Source organism: Stegostoma tigrinum, chromosome 4 (genome assembly GCF_030684315.1).
Source record: "Stegostoma tigrinum isolate sSteTig4 chromosome 4, sSteTig4.hap1, whole genome shotgun sequence".
Classification (NCBI taxonomy): domain Eukaryota; kingdom Metazoa; phylum Chordata; class Chondrichthyes; order Orectolobiformes; family Stegostomatidae; genus Stegostoma; species Stegostoma tigrinum.
The window spans coordinates 94,879,032-94,906,506 of record NC_081357.1 but is presented as its reverse complement, the minus strand read 5'-3'; the positions used below and the strand labels follow the sequence as shown (position 1 = coordinate 94,906,506).

At 40.1% G+C, this 27,475-nt stretch overlaps 1 protein-coding gene across 2 annotated transcripts in view; it reads left to right on the top strand.

The window, feature by feature from the left end:
* The window catches only part of strn (striatin, calmodulin binding protein), a 138,339-nt gene that overhangs the window by 47,320 nt on the left and 63,544 nt on the right, over nucleotides 1–27,475 (top strand). Inside the window, exons 2-5 of one of the 2 annotated variants that reach the window (XM_048530827.2) lie at nucleotides 9,075–9,178; nucleotides 15,534–15,607; nucleotides 26,096–26,174; nucleotides 26,876–27,043. In XM_048530827.2, coding sequence (XP_048386784.1) covers nucleotides 9,075–9,178; nucleotides 15,534–15,607; nucleotides 26,096–26,174; nucleotides 26,876–27,043 — 425 coding nt within the window. The remainder of the gene's footprint in view (nucleotides 1–9,074; nucleotides 9,179–15,533; nucleotides 15,608–26,095; nucleotides 26,175–26,875; nucleotides 27,044–27,475) is intronic. The other variant, XM_059645545.1, reaches the window with a different exon arrangement.

Genomic DNA, 27,475 nt, shown 5'->3' with positions numbered 1-27,475 from the left:
TGACAGAAGATTAAAATGACCAGTAACTGATGGTTGCAGCCATGCTTGTAGACTGAATGGAGGTGATCTGTAAACAGTCACCAGACTGTAATTGGTCTTTATGTAGAGAACACCACATTATGAATAGCGAACGCAGTACACTAAATTGAAAGTAGTACAAATAAGTTGTTGCTTTACTTGGAATGAGCATTTGAAGCTTTGAACTGTGAGAAAGGACAAAATGAAAACACAGGAATTACATTTCCTGCATTGCATGTAAAGATGCCGTAGGGAAGGAAGAGGATGAGTGAAGAAGGGACTAGGATGTTGTGAAGGGGGCCATCCATTTGGAATGTCAAAATGGGAGGGCAGGGGATGATGTGTTTCATGTCATGCCTCATCTAGTGGAAATGAGGAAGGATAAATCTGTTAAATACAGGTGCTGGTAGCAGTGAGATGTGGATAAGGGAAATTTTGCAGGTCTGGGAGAAAGGAGGAGAAGTGAGTGAAATGGATTGGACATGTTTTGAGAGCCCTTGCAACTATACTGCATGGGAATCCTCAATTTAGTGGGAAGTGCTGGTATGAAAGGCTGCATCACCACAAAGGCGACCGAGAAACTCAGAGAATGGAATAGAGAGTGCTTTGCAGGAAGAAGTGCTGAGAGAACGCAGTTGAGTAAGCTGTGGGAGTTTACAGGTTTGTAGTAGACTTTCCACTAATGTCTATCTCCAGAAATTGAAGCTGAGAAGTCTGAGAAGAGAAAGCCTGGGAAAGTTGAGAGAAGAGTGAAAACAACATCAATGACGTTTGCCAGCTAATGGCAAGATAGGAGGTGCTGCCAAAACATTTTTGAGATCAAATTGCAGGCAGTTTTTCAAATCCGTGAATATCCTAGACAGAAGCAGTGTAATACAGCAAAGAGAGGAGGCTGCTTGACTGTGGGAGCTACCACAGCAGGAGTGAGAGACTCCCCAGTCAAAGAGGTGCATCCTGTGGTTCTCTACAGATTCCTGGAGATCTATTCTTGTATTGCTGAGGAAAAGAATAAACATCAGAACAGGCAGTTTCGCTGGTGGTACATTTAAAAAGGTCTTAAATGGAAGTGTGGTCGCTCATTCCCACCTCTTCCACTGGCTTACAATAACCATTTGAAGCTGGGGCAATCTGGAGTAATTTTGTATGGGGTGGGATGTAAGTTGATATAAAAGGAAAAGCATTCCTCTCTTGCGGCTTAAAGTACAGCATGGTTACTAAAATGTATTTTTGTACATTCATTACAGTAAAAGTTTTTCAACTTAAAATCTTGATGTTTATGCTCTTAACTGTTAAGTAAATGTTTGAATTTCTTTTTAAATAATATTAATCTCTCTTTTATGACCACCCTCAATGCTTCCACATTCATATTAAAGTGTGGTATCCAGAACAGGATGGAATATTCCTGTGAGGGCAGATCAGTGTTTTGTAACTTCCTTGCCTTTATGTTCTGTGCCTTTGCTTGTAAAGCTCAGAATCCTACAATGCTTTATTAACCACTCTCAACTAGCCTGTCACCTTCATACACTTACATCCCTGGTCCTCTGTCCATGCACCCCCTTCCTTTCACACATATCCTTTATTTAACATTTTCTCTCTTTGTCCTTCTAACCAGAATGAATCACATCACACTTCTCTGCATGATATTTCATTTCCATTTGACCACTAATTCCACCACAGAATTGAATCCCTTCAATGAGGTGACGACCTTTGCCACAGCAGCAGGTTGACTCTAAAATTATAAATAACATTCGCTGTGACCAAGTCCTGTTATTGTTCCTTGTCATTTTCAACACGTCTGAACAATTTAACTGATTACATTTTCCTCCTTCTGCACTTATTATTCATTGTCCAGCTGAAAGACACTGCTCTCACTTGTTTCCACTTCTGTATTTGCTAGTAATAAGGTCATTCCTAGCACTGGATTCCTCCCCTAGGCCTACATTGTCACCTTTTACTTTCTTCACATCTGTCTTTGGTTTCCCATCCCTTATTCATATTCTACCGCTTGGTGACACTTGTTAAATTGCGGAATTAGCTTCTACAAATGCACTGGCACTTCAAATTGACTCTCCGCTATCACTTAGCTCTTTATTGTTATTGTGCTGTTGGACTCCTTGTCTGAGCATCATCCAATCTTGGAGGAGCCGTGGCTTCCTCCAGCCACAATGTTCTGCTTGCCCCACTCTTACTGTCTTATAATAATTTATAGCTCCATCAACTAAACTGTTAATGTCTATGCTTAAAACTGCTGCTGTGTGTCATGAAGCACGTACAGACTCCTGGCAATCTTTCTGTTGCTCTTTAATGGATGAGCTGGGAATGTGCAATTATTTTCAATTATCCATGTCCCACATTCTGGAAATAATCTCCAAATAATATTCACTCCCTGACCCACCCTCTCCATCACCAAAGCCAATTTATTTAAACAAGTGTTAACATGTCTACCCATGCTTGGCATCCTTTTATAACCATTCCATCTTGGGGTACTTTTCCCAGATCAAACCTACATGTATGCAATTTACTGAGAACGAAACTTCATGATTGACAGTATGGAATGGGCATTGCAGGGTCCCATATTCTTTAGTTATATAAATTCAGAATTCCTCTCCTGCAATTCTGCTCTTGATTTGATACTCATTTTTCTTTTAATTTGTTCACTCCTACTTTGTGGGTGTCAGTGGCTGGCCAGCATTTATTGCCTGACCCAGGATGTTGATAGCGGGGGGATTCAGTGATGCTAATGTCGTTGCATATTAAGCAGCGGCGATCAGGTTGTCTCTTATTGGAGATTGTCATTGTCTGGCATTTGTGTGGATGAATGTTACTTGCCACTTGCCACTTGTTAGCCAAGCCTGGATATTGTCCAGGTGTTATTGCGTTTGAACATGGACTGCTTCCATATCTTGAGGAGTCGCAAATGGTGCTGAACATTGTACAACTGTCAGCGAACATTCCCAGTTCTGACCTTATGATAGAGTATAGGTCATTGTTGAAGCAGCTGAAAATGCTTGGGCCTGGGATAGTCCCCTAACAAACTCCTGCACAGTTGCTCTGGACCTGAGTTGACTGACTGCCAATAACCACAATGATCTTCCTGCATACCATTGATTCTTGATGTCATACTCATTGAATGCAACTTTGATGTAAAGGACTGTCACACTCGCTTCATCACTGGAATTCAGCTGTTTGGTCCATGCTTGAAGCAGGGCTGTAATGAGGTCAGGAGCTGAGAGGCCCTGTTGAAACCCAAATTAGGTGTTGCTGAGCAGGTGCTGCTTGACAGCACTGTTGATGACATCTTCCATCTCTTTACTGATGCTCGAGAGTAGACAGGTGGGGCAGAAATTGTTTGGGTTGGGTTTGTCCAACCTTTTATGTGCATTACATACTTGGGCTGTTTTCCACATTATCAGGTAGATGTGGCTGTACAGCTTCGCTAGAGCTTTGGCAGATTCTGGAGCAGAAGCCTTCAGTACTATTGCAGCAATGTCGTGAGGGCGTATTGCATTTGGAGTATGCAGTGCCTCAAGCCAATTCTCAATATCACATAGAGTGAGGCAGATTGGCTGAAGACTGGCATCTGTGATGCTGTGGACTACTAGAGAACGTAGAGATGGATAATCCACTAGGTACTTCTGTCTGACAGTTAACATCAGTCTTAGAGATGTACAGCACGGAAACAGACCCCTTAGTCTAATTTGTCCATGCCGACCAGCTATCCTAAATAAATCTAGTCCCATTTGCTAGCATTTTGCTCATATCCCTCTTGAAACCTTTCTATTCACGTACCCATCCAGGCGCCTTTTAAATGTTATAATTGTAGCAGCCTCCACCACTTCATTTGGCAGCTCATTCCATATACTGACCACACTTAATGTGCAGAAGTTGCCCTTGGGCCCCTTTCATCTTAAACCTAGTGCTGTGTACTTTTGGACTCCCCCACCCCAAGGAAAAGACCTTGTCTATTTATCCTATCCACTCTCATGATTTTATAAACTTCTATAAGGGCACCCGTCAGCCTCCAAAGCTCCAGGGAAAATAGCCCCAGCCTATTTGGCCCCCTTCCTATAGCTCAAGCCCTCCAACCCTGGCAACATCTTGTGAATCTTTTCTGAGCCCTTTCAAGTTTCACAACATCCTTCCTAAGGCAAGGAGAGCAGAATTGCACACAATTCCAAAAGTAACCTAACCAATGTCCTGTACAGCCACAACATGACCTCCCAACTCCCATATCAATGCACTGACTAATAAACGCAAACTCTACCTCTACTATCCTGTCTACATTGAGCTCCAGTTTCAAGAACTGTGAAGCAGCACTCCAAGGTCTCTTTTGTCCATCAATGCTCCCCAGGACCTTACCATTAACTGTATAAGTCCTGCCCTAATTTTCCTTTCCAAAATGCAGCACCTCACATTTATCTAAATTAAATTCCATCTGCTGTTCTTTGGCCCGTTGGCCCATCTGATCAAGATCCTGTTGTACAGTAAGGGATAGATATAAAACAGTGTGGAGCTGAAGGAGCACAGCTCCAGCTCCACATTTGTGTTATCTCTGACTCCAACATCAACAGTTCTTACTATCTGCTGAATACTCTGAGGTAACCATCTTTGCTGTCCACTACGCCTCCAGTTTTGGTGTCATCTGCAAACTTACTCACCATACCACCCTATGTTCTTGTCCAAATGACAAAAAGCACCAACACCGATCCTGTGGCACTACCGCTGGTTGCAGGCCTCCAGTCTGAAAAAAAACAACCCTGCACCACCACCCTCTGTCTTCTACCTTCGAGCCAGTTGTGTATCCAAGTGACTAGTTCTCCCTGTATTCCATGTGATCTAATCTTGCTAACCATTCTGTCATGAGGAACCTTGTCAAACACCTTACTGAAGTCAGTATAGATCACGTCCACCTCTCTACCCTCATCAGTCCTTTTCGTTACTTATTCAAAAAACTCCAAGTTAGTGAGACATGGGTTCCCATTCACTAAGCCATGTTGACTATCCCTAATCTGTTCTTGCCTTTCCAAATATATGTAAATCCTGTCCCTCAGGATTCCCTCCAATAACTTGCCCACCAAGTTCCCTGCCTTTTCCTTCCCACCTTTCTTAAATATTGGCACGATGTCCGTCAACTTCCAGTCTTCAGGGACCTCTCCTATGGCTGTTGATGATACAAATATCTCAGCAAAGGGCCCAGCAATCACTTCCCGAGTTTTGCACAGAGTTCTAAGGTATAGCTGATCAGACATTTATCCACCTTTTTGCATTTAAAGTACGACCACCTCTGTAATATGGACATTTTTCAAGATGTTGCTGTTTATTTCCCCACATCCTCTATCTTCCACATCCTTCTCCAAGTAAAAACTTATGCAAAATACTCATTTTGTATCTCTCCCATCTCCTGAAATTCCACACATAAACTGCTTGCTGATCTTTTAAAGGGCCCTATTCTCTACCTAATTACCCTTTTGTCCTTAATGTATTTGTAGAATCCCTATGGATTCTCCTTAATTCTACTTGCCAAAGCTTTCTCATGCCCCCTTTTTGCCCTCCTCTTAATTATACACTTGCTGCCTTTATATTGGTCTAGGGATTCCCTGTTGTCTATACTTGACATAGGCTTCATTCCTATTCTTGACCAAAACCTCAATTTCTCTAGTCATCTGACCTTTCCTACACCTACCAGGCCTGCCATTCACCCAAACAGGAACATACTGTCTCTGAACTCTAGTTACCTCATGTTTTTTGAAGGCTTCCCATCCCTTTTGTTGTGAATGGGTCAATATAATCTGTTTGGGCTGAAGTACTGGGCCTTTACTTGCCTTCCTGCACACTCTGGTGAACCAGTTTTGATCCTGTGGCTTGATGGTAATGGCTGAGTGGTAAATATGCTTGACTACAAGTTTGCAGATTGTGTTGGAATATGAATCTGCTGTTGTTGATGTTCCACAGGATCTCAATAATGCTCAGTCTTGAGCTGCTAGATTTGTTCGCAGTCTAGCCCATTTAGCATAATGATGGTGCCATGCAACATGATGGAGGGTATTCTCAGTGTGAAGATGGGACTTCGACTCCACACAGTCTGTGCAGTGGCCACTCTTACCAGTACTGTCATGCACAGATGTATCCTATGCAGGCAGAATGGTGAGAATGAGGTCAAGTCTGTTTTTCCCTCTTGGTTCCCTCACTACCTGCTGCAGATCCAGCCCTAAAGCTATGTCCTTTAGGACCCCCTCAGCTCAATCAGTAGTGCTGCTCTTGGTGATAGACATTGAAGACATCCACCCAGAGTATCTTATGTGCCCTTGCCACCCTCAGTGTTTCTTCCAGGTATGTTCATCATTGAGGGGGTACTGATTCATTAGCTGAGAGAGAACAGTACGTGGTAATCAGCAGGAGATCTCACCCATAATCAACCTGAATCCATGTAACTGGAGACAATGTTGAGGACTTCCAGGGAAACTCCCTCCTGACTGTATACCATAGTTCCACCACCTGTGCTGGATCTGTGCTACCAGTGGTACAGGAATATTCAAAGATGGTGATGATGTTGTCGAGAATGTTGTCTCTAAGGTATGATTTTAAGAGTAAGACTTTGTTATACTATTTCGTCATTAGTCTGTGAGATAGCTCTCCCAATGTTGACAGTAACACCTAGACATTGGTAAGGCAGACCTTACTGGGTGTACAAGGCTATTTTTCCCATAAAAACCAAAAGAACTGTGGATGCTGTAAATCAGGAACAAAAACAAGGTTGCTGGAAAAGCTCAGCAGGTCTGGCAGCATCTGTGAATGAAAAAGCAGAGTTAATGTTTCGATTCTGAGGAAGGGTCACCAGACCAGAAATGTTAACTCTGCTTTTTCATTCACAGATGCTGACAGACCTGCTGAGCTATTTTCCCATATAACAAAGTGTGGAGCTGGATGAACACAGCAGGCCAAGCAGCATCTCAGGAGCACAAAAGCTGACGTTTCCGGCCTAGAACCTTCATCAGAAAAAGCTTTTTTTCTGATGAAGTGTCTAGGCCCGAAATGTCAGCTTTTGTGCTCCTAAGATGCTGCTTGACCTGCTGTGTTCATCCAGCGCCACACTTTTTGTTATCTTGGATTCTCCAGCATCTGCAGTTCCCATTATCTCAGCTATTTTCCCATTGACCCAGGAACCAGAAATGACAATGCCAGGTTGTCCATCTAGTTTAATTCCTTTGTTGAGACTTGATAGCGATTAATACAACTGAGTGGCTTGTGATGACATTTCAGAGGTCACTTGAGAGTCAGCCACATCACTGTGCTCTGGAATCACATCTTGGTCAGACCAAGAGAGGATGACAGATTTCCTTCCCTGAAGGCCAGCAGTGAACCTTAATATGAATTATTAATGTGTGATGTGAAATAACATTATCGTGGCTGATGAAACTTAGCTATTGATTTTTCAAGTGCTCATTTCTAGATTTTAAGGAAAATCTGTCTATTCCGGATACTTTGCAATTAGTTTGATACAATTTTAATCTGTACTCTGTTTTATGCTTGAAAAATAAATATCCTGACACACCAACAACCAGTTGCTATTTACTGTATGTCCGTCTATTGGATATGATATGGTTTTCCTTGGGAAGGAATATTTGAACTGCTGCAATTATATGATTATCAACCATTACATCGATATAAAATTATTGTCAGAATAAATAGTGAGGGCTCTGCAATGCAGGACTCAAAACTCAACCCAGAGGTGACAAACACACCTATGGGTTCAAGTATATAGTTCGTTGAAAGTGGTCTCTCATGTAGACAGGCTGGTGAAGAAGTCATTTTGCATACTTACCTTCAATGATCAGAGCATTGAGTATTGAAGTTGGGGTATCATTGTTACATCTGTAAAGATATTGGTGAGGCCACTTTGAGTATTACATACAGTTCTGGTCACCCTGTTATAGGAAGGAAGTTATTAAATTAGAAAGGGTACAGAAAAGATTTACAAGCATATTACCGAGACTGGAGAGTTTGAGTTGTAAGGAGAGGCTGGATAGGTTGGGACTTTCTTACTAGAGAAAGGAAGTTGAGGGGTGATCTTATAGAGGTTTATAAAACAAGGGGCATAGCAAAGGTCTTTTTCTCCAGAGTAGAGAAGTCCGAAACTAGTGGCCATATATGTTTAAGGCGAAAGATTTAAGAGGGACCCGAGAGGCAACTTTTTCATGCAGAGGTCTGTATATGAAATGAACTGCCAGAGGATGTGGTAGAGTTGGTATGCTTGCAACATTTAAACAACATTTGGACAGGTACATGAGTAGGAATGTTTCAGAGGGATATGGGCAACACGCGGGCAAATGAGACTAGTTCAGTTTTGGAAACTAGTTGGCGTGGAGCCATTGGACTGAAGTATCCGTTTCCATGCTCTATGATTCTATGACTCTACCCATTACTCCAATCTACAGTGAGATTTCCAATAGATCATAACACTGAAGTAACATATCAATGTCTGCAACCCAATTGCAGCCCTGTAACCTGTATTACCAATCCAGTTTAATTATATAGTTTTCAATGCTTGAGTAGGAACTTGAAATAAAAATTAAAAACCAATTTGCTCTCTCCCTTCACATCTTATGGATATAGATTGATGAGAAAGGTGTAGCCAAATTGAGCATTGTCAGTAATTTATACAACAGTGCAGTTTTGCTTCCTGTGAAAAGGCACTCCTTTTCCACAATTAAGAGATGATGGTTCTCCATTTTAGTGGTACAGCATCTTGATATGAAAAGTTATGTCCTTGCCTCCTCGCTCATCTTAAAGATTCTTCTTGTACTGCAAATTGAGTTGGTAAAATAATTGAATATGATTAATCTTTTATTGCGTATGATTAGAACTTTGTTTTGATAATTCACTTTAATGACCTGCGATTGCATTCTGTACAGTGATTGTCAATGTTATCTTTCAGTTGGTATATTACTACTTTTCCAGACAAATGTTTTCAAATGCTTTGAAATTTAAAATTGTTAACCTAAATCCTTCTCTTCCTTACAAATATAGATGGCTGATGCTCCTCTTTATCATTTCAGGCACAGATCTCATTCTTGCAAGGAGAGAGAAAAGGCCAGGAGAACCTGAAGAAGGATTTGGTTAGAAGAATTAAAATGCTTGAATATGCTTTAAAACAGGAAAGGTGTGACTTCTTTATTGACTACACTCCAGATGTAACAAAAATCTACCTCAGTAGAACAAAACACTTCTAAGTCCTTCAGTCTGAAGATTCCTGTTCTTGTGAAATAAATATTGTAAACTCATACAGACTTGTATCTTGCTATACAGATTTTCACATAATGAGAAACAGTTTTCAAATAAATAACACTTTTCATGTTCACATCCATGAAAAATCATCAAGTTTATGCATTTGAGAATAATAACAGAAAATGCTGGAAATATTCAACATTCTGGTACTATCTGGAGGGAAAGACAGAGTTAACACTTCATCATTCTGAAAAATTAGCTCTATTTTTTGCTCCATAAACACTGCCAGACCTATCGAGAGTGTTTTCAGCAGTGTCCACATATATTTCAGATTTCTGGCATCATCATTATTTTACACTTCTATGAATGTTTTCTGTGATAATTACAATGAATCTTAAAACTGCTTTAAGGACTTTGAAACTGTTGACTCCATAGATTTTCTTTTTCCTTTTCAACTTGCATTCAGAAGCAGGCTACAAACCAATTTGGTTATTTTTGAATGTCAAGCACTTGAGTTCAATTTATTTCAATACTTTAGGCATTTCCTGTCATTGATAGCTACCTTCCACAAAGAGGGGATGCAGGGGAGTTTGGTTATGTGTATGCTTAGTTTGCTACCAGTTTCTTTGTTAGATATTTTCGATTAAAACTTCGCTATTGTTAGCTCTCACATGGATTGTGTTGATTTAATAAATTGTTATAAAGATTAATATTCATTTATTCAACGCTAGCTGTTTTTAGAATTTGGAGATTCTTTGACTGTGCTTTGTTAGGTAGGCAGTCCAGTGACATTGAACAAGCAGCGATATTTGCTCAAGCTGAGATTTGTATCCTTCTGGAGGTGATAGTGTTCCTGTGCACCTGCTGCCCACATTCATCAGTTTGACCGTTGCTGTTTGAGAGACTTGGTGAGTTGCTGCTGTACATACTTTGAGTAGTGTACAGCATGCTGGTAGCAGGGCAGTGGATGAGATGCCACTAAAGAATGATGCTTTATCCGGATGATGTTAAACTTCCCAAGTGTTGTTGAAGCTGTGTCCATCCAAGGAAGTTTTCCATATCATTCCTGACTTGAATTTGTGAGGCAACTTGGTGGATTTTGGAGCTTAGCCACTCATAACTGAATATCTAGTTTCAGATCTGTGCGCGCTTATCTGCGTCTTTAGAAAAGTGTGGCCACCTCACTAAGCTCAGTTTTCAAATTAATTTTCAACAATTGCAGGAATCTGAGTCACTATGCAGCTTAGAGGAAGTACTGCTCCTCAGATCCTAAAACCTCAGTATTCATGGGAATCTGTTCTGGGCCACACAATTTACAATCTGTGTTAATGACTTGGATGAATTGACTGTATTGTAAGCAGATTTGTTGACTATATTAAGATAGGTGGATAAGCAATATGAGAAGAGTGTGTACAATTGATATAGACAGGTTAATTGTGCAAATATTTGAATTATGAAGTAATATTGTGAGAAAATGAGAGGTTGTCCACTTTGGCAACAGGAATAGAATAGTAGAATGAGGCGTTGCTTTATGAGCATAAGTTATACAGGTTGGAAATGTACTCAATGGAATTTAGAAAAATAAGAATTTTACATGTTTCAATGAGATTATTTCTTAAGGGACTTGTCAGTGTAAATGCTGAGTGGATATTTCCCTTTGTGGAGAGTCCAGCATAAATGGTGTCGTCCCGGAATAAAAGGGTGCCAATTTAAGACTGAGACAAGGAGGAACTTTTTCTGAGTGCTGAGTGTCTTTGGAACTCGTCGTCACTGTGACACTGCAGTGAGGCAGAGTCCTTGTGTATATTTAAGACTGAGATAAATTTTTGATCAGTATGGAAGTCAGATGGGAAAAGGCAGGAAAGCGGTTGTGAGAAATGTCATCAGTCGTGATCCTATTGAATTGCAGTACAGGTTTGAGGGGCTGAATAGCCTACTCCTGTTTCAATTTTTTATGGTCTTATTATCGAACGGCAAAATGCTGCTGAAGATGTCCATTTGTACGATCACTAAAAATGAGCATGCAGATACAGCAAACAATTATGAAGGTAATAGCATGGCTTTTATTGCAAGAGCTCAAGATGAAAGCAATGAAAATTGTACTACAAACTGTACAGGGCATTGATGAGGCTATACCTTGAGTACTGTTTGCAGTTTTAGTCACCTTACTAAGGAGGGATATACTTGCATTAGAAGAGGTTTAGAGAATGTTCAGCAGGCTGATTCATGTAATGAATAGGTTGTCCAATGAGGAAACATCGAGCAGATTGGGCCTGTACACATGAGAGTTTAGAAATGTATAAGATTCTGTGTATGCCTGACAAGGCAGTTGCAGAGGAGTTTGAAAATTGAGCCATGTGTTTTGATGGTACAGACAGAAATGTGGAGTTGAGGCCACAATCATGTGAACAATGATCTTCCTGAATATTGGGCTGTGTGTGGTCACAGGGTCAATGACCTACCCCTGCTCCTGTTTATGTTCTTACAACCCGCATGCAACAAGACCTGAATGACACTTGGATATGGGCTAATAAGTGGCAGGCAACATTTTGTGCTGTAGAAAGAAAAGGCGATAACCATTTCCAACAAAAAAAATCTAGCTATTTTCCCTTTCTGTTTAATAGCAATACCATTGCTAAATCCTGCAGTATTCGCATTCCGTGGATTACCGTTGATCAGAAACTGTGCAGTACTGTAGTGTATCTTGTGGACTGTGCACACCACTGCAACTATGCCCAATTGGTAGAGGGACATCAGGATTTAGGAGATTCATGAGCACTAAACAAGTAGTTTGCTTTGCCCTGTTGCTTTTGGGCAGCTTAATTGTTAGAGCTACACTCATGTAGGCAAGTGGACTGTATTCTAATACAGTCCTGGCTTTAGGGAGTTAGAATGTAAGTTAATTGCTGCTGAATTCTGAGCTACTCTTGAATTTATATTGCTTGTATTTAAACAGCCGGCTCAATTCAGTTTCTGACTCCTTGCATTGACCAGTAGTAGATCACCACTAGTTTATCAAGACCAGTTGCAGGTGATCAGTATATTACTAACTTTGACAATAACACATGTATCCTATGAAATAACAAAAAAAATGTGAGTAGCAGCATCCTTGAATTCAACATTAGTCCAGAAGTATTGCATTCACAAATAATAAACTAGGGTTGGACTTTGCATTAATAATAATGAGCAATGCTAACATTACCATTATTATAAGTGCAATGGACTTGTGGCATCCACACTTGCACAGTTAAAAATAGAACTCTGGCAGCGACCATCCAAGATACTCCTTACTCTTCTTCACAATATACCATAACAGTTATCACTGTTTAATGTGGTACTGAAAGTCATGCAGAGCCATCAAGTTGTAATATTTGACAATGGGTTCTTTGCAAAGTATAGCAAAAAAAAAGTTGGGGCTGTTCCTTTCAGGAGTAAGTCGCACATTTATGGTGTGGTGATTGTTTGGCAGTATTTATCAATCTCCTTGGCTTTGAAGAATTAAGTTTGAAAATTTGGAGTCCCATTTCTTCATAAGTTAATCAGTATTGGAGATTTTAGAAAGGTCATTTGTCTTCTATCTCTCTGTTAATCCTGTCTGTTTCTCCCAGTCATTTATTCTGCCTCATGCATATTGCTTGAATCTAATTTATGCTCCCTTCTTTAGATTCTGCAAACCTCAATGATGATTCTTTAATCCATTGGCTGAAGAGTCGTACTGTTTCTTGTCATGTTCACAAGATATCACGGTGCCCCTTTAGGGGGTGCCAACCTGGCTCAGATTGTGGGTTTGAACGAGCATCCCTATAGCCCATGAAAACACTTTGTGACTGGCTCTCAGTGGTGTGAGCAGCACAAATATCTGGGCAGGTGGGTTTCTTTGACGAAAGAGAATAGACATCTTTATCCGTTATAAAGTCATAGAGTCCCTACAGTGTGGAAACAGGCCATACGGCCCAACAAGTCCATACCACCCCTCCAAAGAGTATCCCACCCAGACCCATTCCCCTACCCCTGCATTTTCCATGTCTAACCCACCTAACCAAAGCATCTCTGGATAGGATGGAATAATTTAGCATGGCCAATCCACCTAAGCTGCACAGCTTTGGAACGTGGGAGGAAACCAGAGCACCCAGAGGAAACCCACGCAGACACCAGGAGCATGTGCAAACTCTACAGAGACAGTCACCCAAGGGCGGAATCAAACCCGGGTCCCTGGCACTGTGAGGCAGCAGGTGCTAACCACTGAGTCACCATTAAAGCTCAGTACAGATAGGAATACTCATCGAGAACATATGTAGAGTCCTTTCCAAAAGTAAGTTAAAACTTAACGCAGTTATATAGTTTTATTAATAGTCACAGTTCACATGCATTCTAAAAAGATCCCATTTCACCAACCTTATTAAATTTTTAAAGAAAGATCAGATTAATTCCATGTATATTGATTTGTGGAATGTGGGTGTTGCTGGCAAAGCCAACATTTATTTATCATCAGATTGCTCCTGGAAAAGGCGATGATGTGCTGTTGTTGTATTGAACAATTCATTCAACCGTTTCAGAGTCCATTTGAGAGTAGATCATCTCGCTATGGGTCTGCAATCATATGCACACCAAATCAGGCAAGGACAACTGGTTTCCTTTTTAAAGGGCTTTAAGTGAACAATATCGAGTTGTATGATAAGTTTATGGTCATCATTACTAGATTAGTGATCCTAGATCTTTATTCCAAATATATTAATGAATTGAAATTATTCATTTGTCATTAGTGGGTTCTCAAGTCATGACCCAGACCATTAGCCTGGCCTCTGGCTATTAATATAGTAAGATAACCAGTATGCTTTTGTGCGTGCACTTACAGAATACTTTTTGTAAGGTTTTGGAATATGCTGAAGGTTAGATACAAAAGTGAACCTGAGATGACAGGGTGTAGAGCTGGATGAACACAGCAGGCTAAGCAGCATCAGAGGATCAGGAAGGCTGACGTTTCAGGCCTAGACCATTCTTCAGAGACCCTTCTTCAAAAGTGAACCATAAGTTTTAGAATTGAGGCACATGTATTGCATTACTCAGTAGTGGTGATGTGTACATTCAATACTTGCTTGGATCAGTGTTCATCACCTTCTCAAATGATTTGGACTAAGAAATTGGATGTATGGTGCCAAGATGTGCGGTTGACACCAGATTGGGGAATAACATTAATGATGAAGACAGAACAGGAGAGGGTGGATAAATAGCAAAAAGAAACTGTGGAAAAGTGTTAGATGATGCATTTCAGTATAAGGAACGGGAGAAGAAGCTTTGCAATTGCACTGTGGCTGACTGGGATATACTGCCATTTGTGTGACTTTGGTAGCTAGAAATACATTCAACAAATATATCACATTTGCAATAAAATAGCTGGACCATGTAATGAACACTGACTAAATAAACAGACAAATTAAAACAAAAGCTTTGTACGATTCTGTGCTTTAAAAGTCAGAGACCTTAAGATGCTTTGATATAAAATACAGAGTTAAAAAAATTTAGTCCACTTTTCCTCCAACTGCTGGACTTGAAGGTGAGGGAAGAGTGATATTGAGATTGTGTAGTATTGCTTTTTATTGAAGATGCCCTCCTATTTATTCTTTGGGAAAAAACATTTAAACCTTTTTGTACTTGGTACAGAAATTCTTCAGAGTGCCATTGAAGAAAGGTTTCTGATATCTGCTTTAATACACGAGAATTCAGGCTTTCTTTAAAGTCCACCGACTTGCAACATTGCAACATTTTAATTGTACCCACCCCACCCCACAGACCAGCTCTGGAATTTAGAACACAAATCGCCATTCTGCCATGAGGCAATTCGGGACTGAAATTGAGAAGTGACTGTACTCAGAGGGTTGTGAATCTTTGGATTTATCTGCCCCTGAGAATCGTAAAGGTGTTTAAGAGTTGAAAACATTAAAAACCAAATTCTTAACTGAGATATCTAAGGGCAGTATGGCTACTTCTAGTCTTATTTCTCATGTTCAGTTACAGTACCAAGCTACTGTACTTGGAGATTGACTCTAACTTAGCTACATGTGACTATTCAGTTCTTTAAAAATTCTTCTGTTGAATTTGACTTGTTCTTTTGTTTTTACTTCCATAGTTCTCTGCTGTAATTTTTTTTGTCTGTCCTTGATGTTGCTTTGCTCACCAAAGGATTTGTGTGTGCTGCATAGGTTCAGGGCAACTTGTTGGTTTCTATTTTTAAAAAAACAATTCTACAGCTGTTTTACGAACCTAATAAACATTTTGCAAATTTCTTTCAGAGCTAAACACCACAGATTGAAATATGGAACAGAGTTGAATCAAGGGGATATGAAGCCTCCAAATTATGACTCTGGTAAGATATGAGTGCTGAAGATAACATTTTGCAAAAAAGTAGCAAACCTATCTAAATATGACTAAACTGTTTTTGTCATTGAATTTTGAAATGGAGAGTTAGAACAAGCATTATGTTTGGCTATAAGCTTTAAACTTTCAAGTGTATGCAAGAAATAAATTAATGAACTAGATTGAAAAATGCAGAAGGTTTTGTAAGTTGTTGCAAAAGCATTACATCCACTAAGTAAATGAAGTGTGAGGCTGGATGAACACAGCAGGCCCAGCAGCATCTCAGGAGCACAAAAGCTGACGTTTTGGGCCTAGACCCTTCATCAGCTTTTGTGCTCCTGAGATGCTGCTGGGCCTGCTGTGTTCATCCAGCCTCACATTTCATTATCTTGGATTCTCCAGCATCTGCAGTTCCCATTATCACATCCACTAAGTATCTGTTCAGAAAAGTAAGGGTAAAAGCAAAAGGTTTGAGCTATAAGGAGAGGCTGAATAAGCTAAGGCTATTCTCCCTGGAGTGCCAGAGGCAGCACGTGTGACCTCTTACAGAGGTTAATAAAATCATGAGGGGCATGGATAGGGTCATAGACAAGGGCTTTTCCCCAAGTTGGGAGAGTCCAAAACTAGAATGTGTAGGTTTAAGGTGAGGGGGGGAAGATTTAAAAAGGAGCTAAGGGGCAACTTTTTCAGCAGAGGGTGGTGCATGTATGGAATGCTACCAGAGGAATTGGTGGAGGGCTGGTACAATTAGAACATTTAAAAGGCATCTTGGATTGGTACGCGAATAGGAAGGGTTTAGTGGGATATGGCCCAAATTGTGGCAAATGGTACTAGATTAGTTTAGAAAATCTGGTTGGCATGGATGATTTGGACCAATGGATCTATTTCCGTGATGTACATCTCTGACTTTATAAATGTTCAGATTATTAAATACAAGCATGTATTTATGTAGGACAGTAGAACAAAACATCCTCTGATCTTCATGAATGAGATGTGATATTTCTATGAATTCAGGAATGCTTAGTGGTAGAGGCTACTTCTCCATTTTGACCTTTGAGTATATATTTGATTTTGTTTTCAGTTTGTTTCTTCCTCTCACAGCCCTCCCTTGTACACGTGCCGCTGCTGTACCACTGAGCAGACCCAGGTTTACCTACAGGTGTTCCTAAATATGGTTTCCCTCAATGGCACATCAGAAGCATGAGATTATAGATTGATTAAGGGAGGGCTTTTAGATTTCCTACAGTGTGGAATCAGGCCCTTCGGCCCAACAAGTCACACCGCCCCTTGAAGCATCCCACCCAGACCCATCCCCCTATAACTCACACACCCCTGAACACTATGGGCAGTTTAGCATGGCCGATCTGCCTAGGCTGCACACCTTTGGACTGTGGGAGGAAAATAGAGCACCGGGAGGAAACCCACGCAGACATGGGGAGAATGTGCAAACTCCACACAGACAGTCGCCCGAGGCTGGAATTGAACCCAGGTCCCTGGCACAGTAAGGCTGCAGTGCTAACCACTGAGCCACCATACCAACGCAAAAGTTGGTATTTTGGCACCTACTGTGACAGCTTATGTCAACTGTCTCGGTTCAGTGGCTTAGTGTCAAATGGTTAGATTTGTCAGCAATGCAAAGTGCTCAAGTGAATCTGAGGAAGTGGCTTTGAAATTAACAAAGTGTGTTGGATTAAATATGTAAGTTGGTGAACTACTGGCATTTAATATGGACAGGTGTAAAATAGTATACATAATGGACCTCAAGTATATAATTGTCAAAGTAGTTTGGTCTGCAGTTAAAAAAGCCAGAATTTTTAATATATTCATTTCTCAACATGCCTTCTCTGGAGCAAAAATGAACAAAATACAATTTTGAACATACAAGAACAACTTCTATTTATGCAGGCCCCTTGAGGCTTTTCTTGTATCAAAAAACATTTTATTTTGGAGTTGGCTCGAGCAAGTTTTGGAAGAATGTTGGAGAGCCAGTATGTACTAATAGCTTTTGAAATAGGAAGGGGTATAGCAAGAATGAGGATGTTCTGGGATGGAAAAGTAAGTTACTTTAAGCTTTTGCCATTTGGTAAAATGGAGGAGGACAGAACCGAGGTCATTTTGGAGAAAGAGAATGTACATTTGGATCACCACTGTGCACAGATAGGATATGGGACTCGGAGATAATGGGAACTGCAGATGTTGGAGAATTCCAAGATCAGAGATAATGGGAACTGCAGATGCTGGAGAATTCCAAGATCAGAGATAATGGGAACTGCAGATGCTGGAGAATTCCAAGTATCAGAGATAATGGGAACTGCAGATGCTGGAGAATTCCAAGTATCAGAGATAATGGGAACTGCAGATGCTGGAGAATTCCAAGCTTATCATAAATAATGGGAACTCTCTGATGAAGGGTCTAGGCCCGAAACGTCAGCTTTTGTGCTCCTGAGATGCTGCTTGGCCTGCTGTGTTCAACCAGCCTCACATTTTATCTAGGATATGGGACTGTAATGTTTCAAGAATGCAGCTCACCGCCACTTTCTCTAGGACAATTAGGGATGGGCAGCAAACACTAACCTAGCCAGAGATCCCCATGTTTCATGAATGAATATAAAAAGAAGTTGAGAACAGTGAGTAAAGGATTTGAGTATTCTGTACTGAGAATTGCACTGAGAAACAAGGAGCCACTCATGATTGACAACTTGTAAGTTGGTGAGTGGGAATATGATACGGTTACCAGTTGAGGCTATGACTTCCAGGTAAGTCAGAAGCTGTGAAACACCATTATACTGACCCCTAACCTGCATTTCCTTCGTAATTGTTCTGTTAACAAGTACACTTTCTTGTATCTCCACAGCATTGCGTTCATCTGCTCTTGCCGCTTCCTCTACTAACATGAAAGGAATATGTGTAAAATCCTTGCCGCCTTATTTTTGTGTTTTGTTTTCAATTTTGGGCAGAAATGACAACAGAACTGTTTTTAAAACTGTTTTAATTACGAAGATTTCAGCATGTTTTTGAAAACAAGGAATCTGACACTCATTGTGAATACAGCAAACTTTGTTTTAACTGGCACTCTTCATTAAAGTTGAAAAACACATATACCTCAAACACCGCAAAGTTTGCTGTATTATCCTGTCCAATTTTTACAAAATTTTAATTTATTTACCTCAGTATAAATATATTTGTTGTTCAATCAAATGGTGACACCAAATATCAACGGTTGATTCAATTTCAAGTCAGTTTCTCCTCAGATACCACACATACCGCAATGTCCAAGTAGTGAGTTGAAGTTGCGAGTGAGAAGGCTGTCCGCTGGTCAGTCTTATTTAAGAAAAAGTTGCATTGTTATTTAAGTGATTTATGCTGTAGATCAAGTATAACCGTGATGTCTATACCCCTTGCCTTTCTATTGGCGTGTGTTTTTGCATTGTTTACGTGGACCTTTCGATTTTCAGGAAAATTTGATCAATTGGCATACTCCTGGTCCCATATGTTCTGGATTATAAAAAGTTTGCTGTTAATAGTCAGAGAAGTTTAAAGACAAACTGGAGGTCAAGTGTTGTGCACAAATGGAGTTTTGGTTGATAGCCGAATGATAACAGGACAGTAGTCTGTTAAGCAATGGCAAAGGTCTGCCAATAATTATGTGATTGTTTCTCAGGGAGCTGAACAGCTTGGGATTATGAACAAAGTAGGGAGATGCCTTCGGGCAGCCAGTAGTTCAGGAACTCTCTCTCTTCACCCCAGAAAAAAGCCACTTTAAGTTGAAGAAAACCATTTTTCCTTTGGTTCAGCAGTTGTTATAAACTGTGACTTTTAATTGATAAGTCAGAAACCTTTTATGAGTGAACCAGTCACCCAGTGAATCTTTGAAACCAGTGAAAACATCCAGCAAAGAATGGCTGAAAAGGAGCACTCTGACCAGCCCAAGCATAATATGAACCATCTCAGTAGCCCTTGTGAACCAGAACAACTGAATTATTTTACCTCTAGCTAAAATTCATTTACTTACACTAAAAAGTAGCTTTTATAGACAATAGGAAATAGACAATAGATGCTGTAGTAGGCCATCCGACCCTTCGAGCCATCACCACCATTCATTATGATCATGGCTGATCATCCACAATCAGTATCCTGTTCCTGCCTTATCCCCATAACCCTCGATTCCACTATCTTTAAGAGCTCTATCCATCTCTTTCTTGAAAGTACCCAGCGAGTTGGCCTCCACTGCCTTCTGGGGCAGAGCATTCCATATGTCCGCCACTCTCTGAGTGAAGAAGTTTTTCCTCAACGCTGTTCTAAATGGCCTACCCCTTGTTTTTAAACTGTGTCCTCTGGTTCTGGACTCACCCATCAGCGGAAACAAGCTTCCTGCCTCCAGAATGTCCAATCCCTTAATAATCTTATATGTCTCAATCAGATCCCCTCTCATCCTTCTAAACTTAAGTGTATACAAGCCAAGTCGCTTCAATCTTTCAACATATAATAGTCCCGCCATTCTGGGAATTGACCTTGTGAATCTACACTGCATTCCCTCAATAGTCAGAACGTCCTTCCTCAAATTTGGAGACCAAAACTGCACACAGTACTCCAGGTGCCATCTCACTAGGGCCCTGTACAGCTGCAGAAGGACCTCTTTGCTCCTATACTCAATTCCTCTTGTTATGAAAGCCAGCATGCTGTTAGCTTTCTTCACTGCCTGCTGTACCTGCATGCTGGCTTTCATTGACTGATGTACAATGAGATCTAGGTGTTCTTGTACTTCCCCTTTACCTAACTTGACTCCATTGAGATAGCAATCTGCCTTCGTGTTCTTGCCACCAAAGTGGATAACCACACATTTATCCACATTAAACTGCATCTGCCATGCACCCGTCCACTCACCTAGCCTGTCCAAGTCACCCTGTATTCTCATAACATCCTCCTCACATTTCACACTGCCACCCAGCTTTGTGTCATCAGCAAATTTGCCAATATTACTTTTAATGCCTTCGTCTATATCAATAATGTATATTGTAAACAGCTGCAGTCGCAGCACTGAACTTTGTGATACCCCACTGGTCACTGCCTGCCATTCCGAAAGGGACCCGTTTATCACTAGTCTTTGCTTCCTGTCAGCCAGCCAATTTTCAATCCATGCCAGTATTTTTCCCCCAATACCATGTGCCCTAATTTTGCTCACTAATCTCTTATGCAGGACTTTATCAAAGGCTTTCTGAAAGTCCAGGTACACTACATTCACTGGTTCTCCCTTGTCCATCTTCATAGATACATCCTCAAAAAATTCCAGAAGATTATTCAAGCACGATTTCCCCTTCGTAAATCCATGCTGACTCTGACCTATCCTGTTACTGCTATCTAAATGAGTCATAATTTCATCTTTTATAATTGACTCCAGCATCTTTCCCACCACTGACGTCAGGCTAACCGGTCTATAATTCCTTGTTTTCTCTCTCCCTCCTTTATTGAAAAATGGGGCAACATTAGCCACCCTCCAATTCACAGGAACTGATCCTGAATCTATAGAACATTGGAAAATGATTACCAATGCATCTACGATTTCTAGAGCCACCTCCTTAAGTACCCTGGGATGCAGACCATCAGGTCCCAGGGACTTAGCAGCCTTCAGACCTAACAGTCTATCCAACACCATTTCCTGCCTAATATAAATTCCCTTCAGTTCGCCCATTACCCTAGGTCCTTCAGCCACTATTACATCTGGGAGATTGCTTGTGTCTTCCCTAGTGAAGACAGATCCAAAGTACCTATTCAACTCTTCTACCATTTCTTTGTTCCCCATAATAAATTCCCTCGTTTCTGACTTCAAGGGCCCAATTTTAGTCTTAACCATTTTTTTTCTTTTCACACACCTAAAAAAGCTTTTACTATCCTCCTTTATATTTTTGGCCAGTTTTCCTTCTTACCTCATTTTTGCTCTGTGTATTGCCTTTTTAGTTATCTTCTGTTGCTCTTTAAAAGCTTCCCAGTCCTCCGGCTTCCCGCTCATCTTTGCTACGTTATGCTTCTTCTCTTTTATCTTTATACAGTCCTTAACTTCCCTCATCAGCCAAGGCCGCCCCTGCCTCCCCTTAGGATCTTTCTTCCTCTTTGGAATGAACTGATCCTGCACCTTCTGCATTATATCCAGAAATACCTGCCATTGTTGTTCCACTGTCATCCCTGCTAGGGTATTGTACTATTGAACTTTGGCCAGCTCCTCCCTCATAGCTCCATAGTTCCCTTTGTTCAACTGCAATACTGACCCTTCCGATTCTCCTTTCTCCCTCTCAAACTGCAGATTGAAACTTATCATATTATGGTCACTACTCCTAATGGTTCCTTTACTTTGAGGTCCCTGTTCAAATCCGGTTCGTTGCACAACACCAGATCCAGATTTGCCAAATACAGAAACGTGGTGCGTGTTTTCTGCCCCTCTGGATTTATGATTTTTCCTACTTGTTAAAATCTTTAACTTGTAATAACTCTGGGAATAACCAGGCTTGATTTCCAGTGCATTGCACCAGTGAGCCATGACATGATTGTGCTCTTTTCCAATTTAGGTTAACTTATATAAATCACTCCTAACTGACTTTCTTTCCTTTGACCTTCACAAATCATAAATGATTCTGAACACTTCTTCAGCACAGTGTGAACATCCTCATTCTTTCAGAGCAACATTGGCTTTTTGTGCCTTAAAGCACTGACTTCAGATACTTTATTCTCAATTTCAAGTTATTCTACGTTCATTCTCTTTTCTGCTATAGCAAGCTTTGTTGCACTGACTTTATAATCTGTGCTATGGGTATCTACTTTTTCTGTTTCTCCTTTCTTGAATTCTACATTGGTACCCCTCTGGTATCACCTCGCCTTACATGTTGCTTCTCATCTTTTCCTCACTTTCCACTTCCTTCATATGCAGTTATCCTGTACAATTCAATGCATTTTATGCCATCTTCCTGTGTAATGAACAAGAGAGAAAATGTAAGCTTTGCTGTGCATCAAAACAATTGCATCCTGCTACAGAGTCCTACACACCTCAAAACTTCAATAATTAATACTTAAAGTTGTTAAAATGAAAATGTAGGCTATAAATTCCTGCCTTGACTAGTAACATAAAGCTAGAAATTTATGTTTCTTAGTCATTTGTAAATGCCTATTGATTATGTTAAGCCACAAGTTTTTTGTGCTATTTCTTTCCGGTTACAACATTTAAAACACACTTGCACAAGTACATGAATAGGAATGGTTTTGAGGGATATGGGCCAAATGCAGGCAGGTGGAACTAGTTTGATTTGGAAGTATAGTTGGCATGAACTGGTTAGCCCAAAGGGACTTGTTTCTTTGCCGTATGACTCTATGACTGTCTGGTCTCAAGACTGAAAGGTTTTGTTTAAAGCACTGGTGAAAGTTGCAAACTGGCATGAATATCTTATGATGCTGTTTGGATAATAAGTACCACAACTGATGAAATTGTAACCTCTTGATTTTGGAAACCAGCTTTGAATCCAACCATAATTGATGACCTAAATGTTTCTTCTGTCTGGTACAATGAAAATGACTTTTGCACGTTTCAAACCAGCTCCTAACAAGGAGGGATTTCAGAACTCATTGGTAAAAGATTCAGATGATAACCCTATTCAGCCAATTTTGATCATCTGCTCCAGTTTAACAATTATGCAGTTTTCTTTTCATCACTTGGATCTTCTGTTGGGAATGTAGAATTTGATTGTGTTAAAGAACCCACACCCATTCCTTATTAGAATGTACCCAACTTACTCAGGTCCAAAGGAAAGAGCCAATTGTCAGAAACTTCCAAGTGTGCACAGGAATACTCTTTCTAGTAACCAGCTAAAACGATTAAACTTGGTAGAACAGATCATTAATGAGGCTTCTGCTGCTTCTCGAAGTCTGGCTATCTGATGCACTTGACATTGGTAGTATGTTGTAAGAAATATAAAATGCAATGTTGCATTGCATGAGCAGAATTGCAGCCCTTGGTGATGGCTATGCCATGTCAGGCTCTATTAATAATTGTAATTCATTATAACAATATTCACGGGGTGCTTGGCTTGATATGGAAATGAAAATAATCATATCTGCACAATATAGATGCTTTTCTCGGAATGATAGAATGTTTGGTTAAATGTATTGTGTGACAGCACTTTGTCAGTACTGGAAGACTGGAAAATGCTTGTTTCACAGCAGCAATGTTGATCAAATTGAGTATAAAATTCACCAAGACTTTTAAAAATAATTTTCCCATTGTAACAATACATACAACATTGTGACACTGACGTGTGAAAAGGCAATACAAATTACAATTTTATTATTAAAAGTTGAAAATCTTTAAACTATTGTAATGATGATTTTAAAATAGTTAAGATTTAAACAAGGCCCTGGAACATTACTTGAAACAACTCCAGTGTCCTAACAGTGGAAATACTGCTTTATATCATACAGGTGTGTTAGACTTCCAGGAGTGGCATCAATTCCTTAGCAATAGAAGCACTGTAGGTGTAACAACTGCTGCTGCATGTTAGATAGTCTTGCATCATTTAGGTTTTGTAGTACAAAGTATCATATTTTTCACTTTCTCAGGAAACTCCTAACCACTTCATGATGAACAAATTATTTTTGACATGCCTGTCACTGTTTATGCAAGCAAATGGAGGAACCAACTAGTGCACAAGGATGAAGTAACAAATGAAATGAAGACCAGTTAACCTCTTTTGTTGCAATTAGTTGAGGCTTGAACGTTGTCCAATAGAACATAGAACAGTACGATGGAGGACAGGCCCTTCAGCCCACGATGTTGTGTCGCCCTATTATCCTACTAAGCTCAATCTACCCTGCATACCATACATTTTACTACCCTCTATGTGCCTATCCAAGAGTCGCTTAAAAGTCTCTAAAGTTTCTGACTCCACTACCACTGCCGGCAGCGCATTCCACATGCCCACCATTCTGTGTGAAGAACTGGCCTCTGACATGACCCCTATATCTTTCTCCAATAACCTTAAAATTATGCCCACTTTTAATAATCATTTCCGCCCTGGGAAAAAACATCCGACTATCCGCTCTGTCTATGCCTCTCATCATCTTGTAAACCTCTATCAAGTCACCTCTCATCCTTCTTCGCCCAATGAAAGAAGCCCTAGCTCCCTCAACATTTCCTCATAAGACCAGCCTCCCAATCCAGGCAGCATCCTGGTAAATCTCCTCTGCACCCTCTGTAAAGATTCCACATCTTTTCTGTAATGAGGTGACCAGAACTGAACACAATGTTCCAGTGTGGTCTAACCAGAGTTTTATAGAGCTGCAGCATAAAGTCATGGCTCTTAAACTCAGTTCCCCTGCCACTGAAAGCCAACACACGATATGCCTTCTTTACAACCCTATCAGCTTGGTTCGCAACTTTGAGGGATCTACAGACGTGGACCCTAATATCCCTCTGTTCCTACACACAGCCGAGAATCCTGCCATTAACCCTGTCTTCTGAATTCAAATTCGACCTTCTAAAATGAATCACTTCACACATTTCTGGGTTGAATTCCATCTGCCATTTCTTTGCCCAGCTCTGCATCCTGTCAATGTCCCATTGCAACCTACAACAGCCCTCCATGCTGTCCACAACTCCACCAATCTTCATGTCATCGACAAACTTGCTAACTCACCCTTCCACTTCCTCATCCAAATCATTTATAAAGATCGCAAAGAGCAAAGGCCCCAGAACAGACTCCTGCAGCACACCACTGGTCACTGAGCTCCAGGCTGAATGCTTTTCATCTTACTACCACCCCTCGGTCTTCTATTGGACAGCCAGTTTTGTGACCAGACAGCCAAATTTCCCTGAATCCCATGCCTCCTTACTTTCTTAATAAGCCTACCATGTATAACCTTTTCGAATGCCTTGCTAAAATCCACATTCACCACATCCACTGCTTTTATCTCCATCGATTATGTTTTGTCACATACTCAAAGAATTCAATAAGACTTGTGAGGCATGACCTGCCCCCCTCAAAGCCAATACTCTGGGACCTAGCCCCTCTTTAACAAGTCTCATGAATCATTTTATTGCCATCAGAGCAAGCAGATAAGAATGCTCCTTAATATTCCACCTAGTAGACTGTTATCAATTAATACTGCAATCCTTGCATATTGCTCTGATGTGTCAGGTCATTTTATGTTGGAAGGGCAGAAATGAGTATAAATTCAACCACAAAGATAAGTATTTAGCTTTGTTTTTTTTTATTTAAAGCTTAGAATAGACTACTGTTTGAAAGGATTTTTTTTTAATGTTACACATGTTACCAGTCTCTGACAATTACAAGAGCTCTGCTATTCCCTGGTTAAAGATACAGTTGGTGATGTGTAACATTTTACTCTTTGTTTGACAACAGTCTCCACTCAATAATCTGATTCCAATTATTCCTGCAGTAAGATTATTCGATGAGTAGTTGAGGAGTGAGGAATTCAGACTGAATCATTGTTTTTCTAGATGAAGCGAATGAAAATGAAATACAGACAACACAAAATAATCAATTAACATGGAAGCAAGGGCGACAGCTCCTTCGTCAGTGAGTATCTGCAGTTAGTTCTGTTTTAAAAGTGCTTTGTGATTCCAGTATCTTCAGTGTTTCACCTTATCATCAAAGTTGCGAACTGTTTATTTCCTTATCCTAATTCGGGTAAGTAAAAATATTAGAGTATCAACTTGATTTAAATTGTAGCATTTTAAAGAATTAATATTAAACATGATTATGTTCAAAATCAGAATGAAATAAAATGCTGGATAGGATGTTGATTGTTTTCTAACAGTAAATGGGCTAGCTTACACATTACATTTAGAGTAATATTTGCATGTCTTTGTTATGTATTTGATGTATATTTAATTTTGAAAAAAAAATCAAACCCCATCCCCCTTGCCCCAATCTAAAGGAAAAAAAGAAAACTACTGAGTGTCTTACTGCAGACAATGTAATGAATGATGAATTGTTAACAATAGCCTTGTGCGGGGAGCTTACATTTTCCTAGTGACTGTAGAGGCTGGTACTGGAAGAGACATATCACTTTGACCCTGCAGCTGGTACGAGTGACTTCGTTTTCCAGTACCCGTTGCAGAGTAGAGTGGAGAAAAGGATTTGTGGTGTGTACATTCTCCTTTTTTTTCTAAATATTGCATCGTTTGTAGCTGGTGTGTTTTGCTTTACAAGTTGTGGTAAGGCTTCAAGATATTGGTCATTATGCTTAAGACTGCTCTGATTCACTGATTCTCTAGATACCTACAGGAGGTGGGTTATACAGACACCATAATAGATGTGAAGTCAAAACGAGCACGGGCACTTCTTGGCCTCTCCAGTGATCTAGATAAACTATCAGAAAACAAAAATTTGGAGCCTGTTGTAAATGGTGGAGAAACTGTAATAAAAGGAACAAACATGATTGGGTAAGTGCTGACACCTATCACCGGTGTGTGGTTATTTTGTTTAAAATTTAAGTTTAATTTCTTTTGCATTAAATCCACTGTCCTTTGAATCCAAGATTTCTAAGCCTTTTATATACTGTCATTGTTGGGAATTGTACACTAGTGTAATATTCCGATTTCTTTATAAAGATTCATTAAAATATAACAGGTAAGCTTTTGAAATTGTAAACAAAGACAGACAGATTCCAATGTTGTGGCACAACAATCTGATTTATCTGCAGAATTGATGAGAATTGTATGCTGGCCCAATCAGTTAAACTCCTTTTACTATTTTCCTTTGGATGGACCAAGTAGTTGTGTTTCTGTATTTTATCTAATATGGTACCAGTATGGTACTGTTATTCCTTAATGTAACGTTAAAATCTCTTAGTTGTTGAAAATTTATTTTTGCCA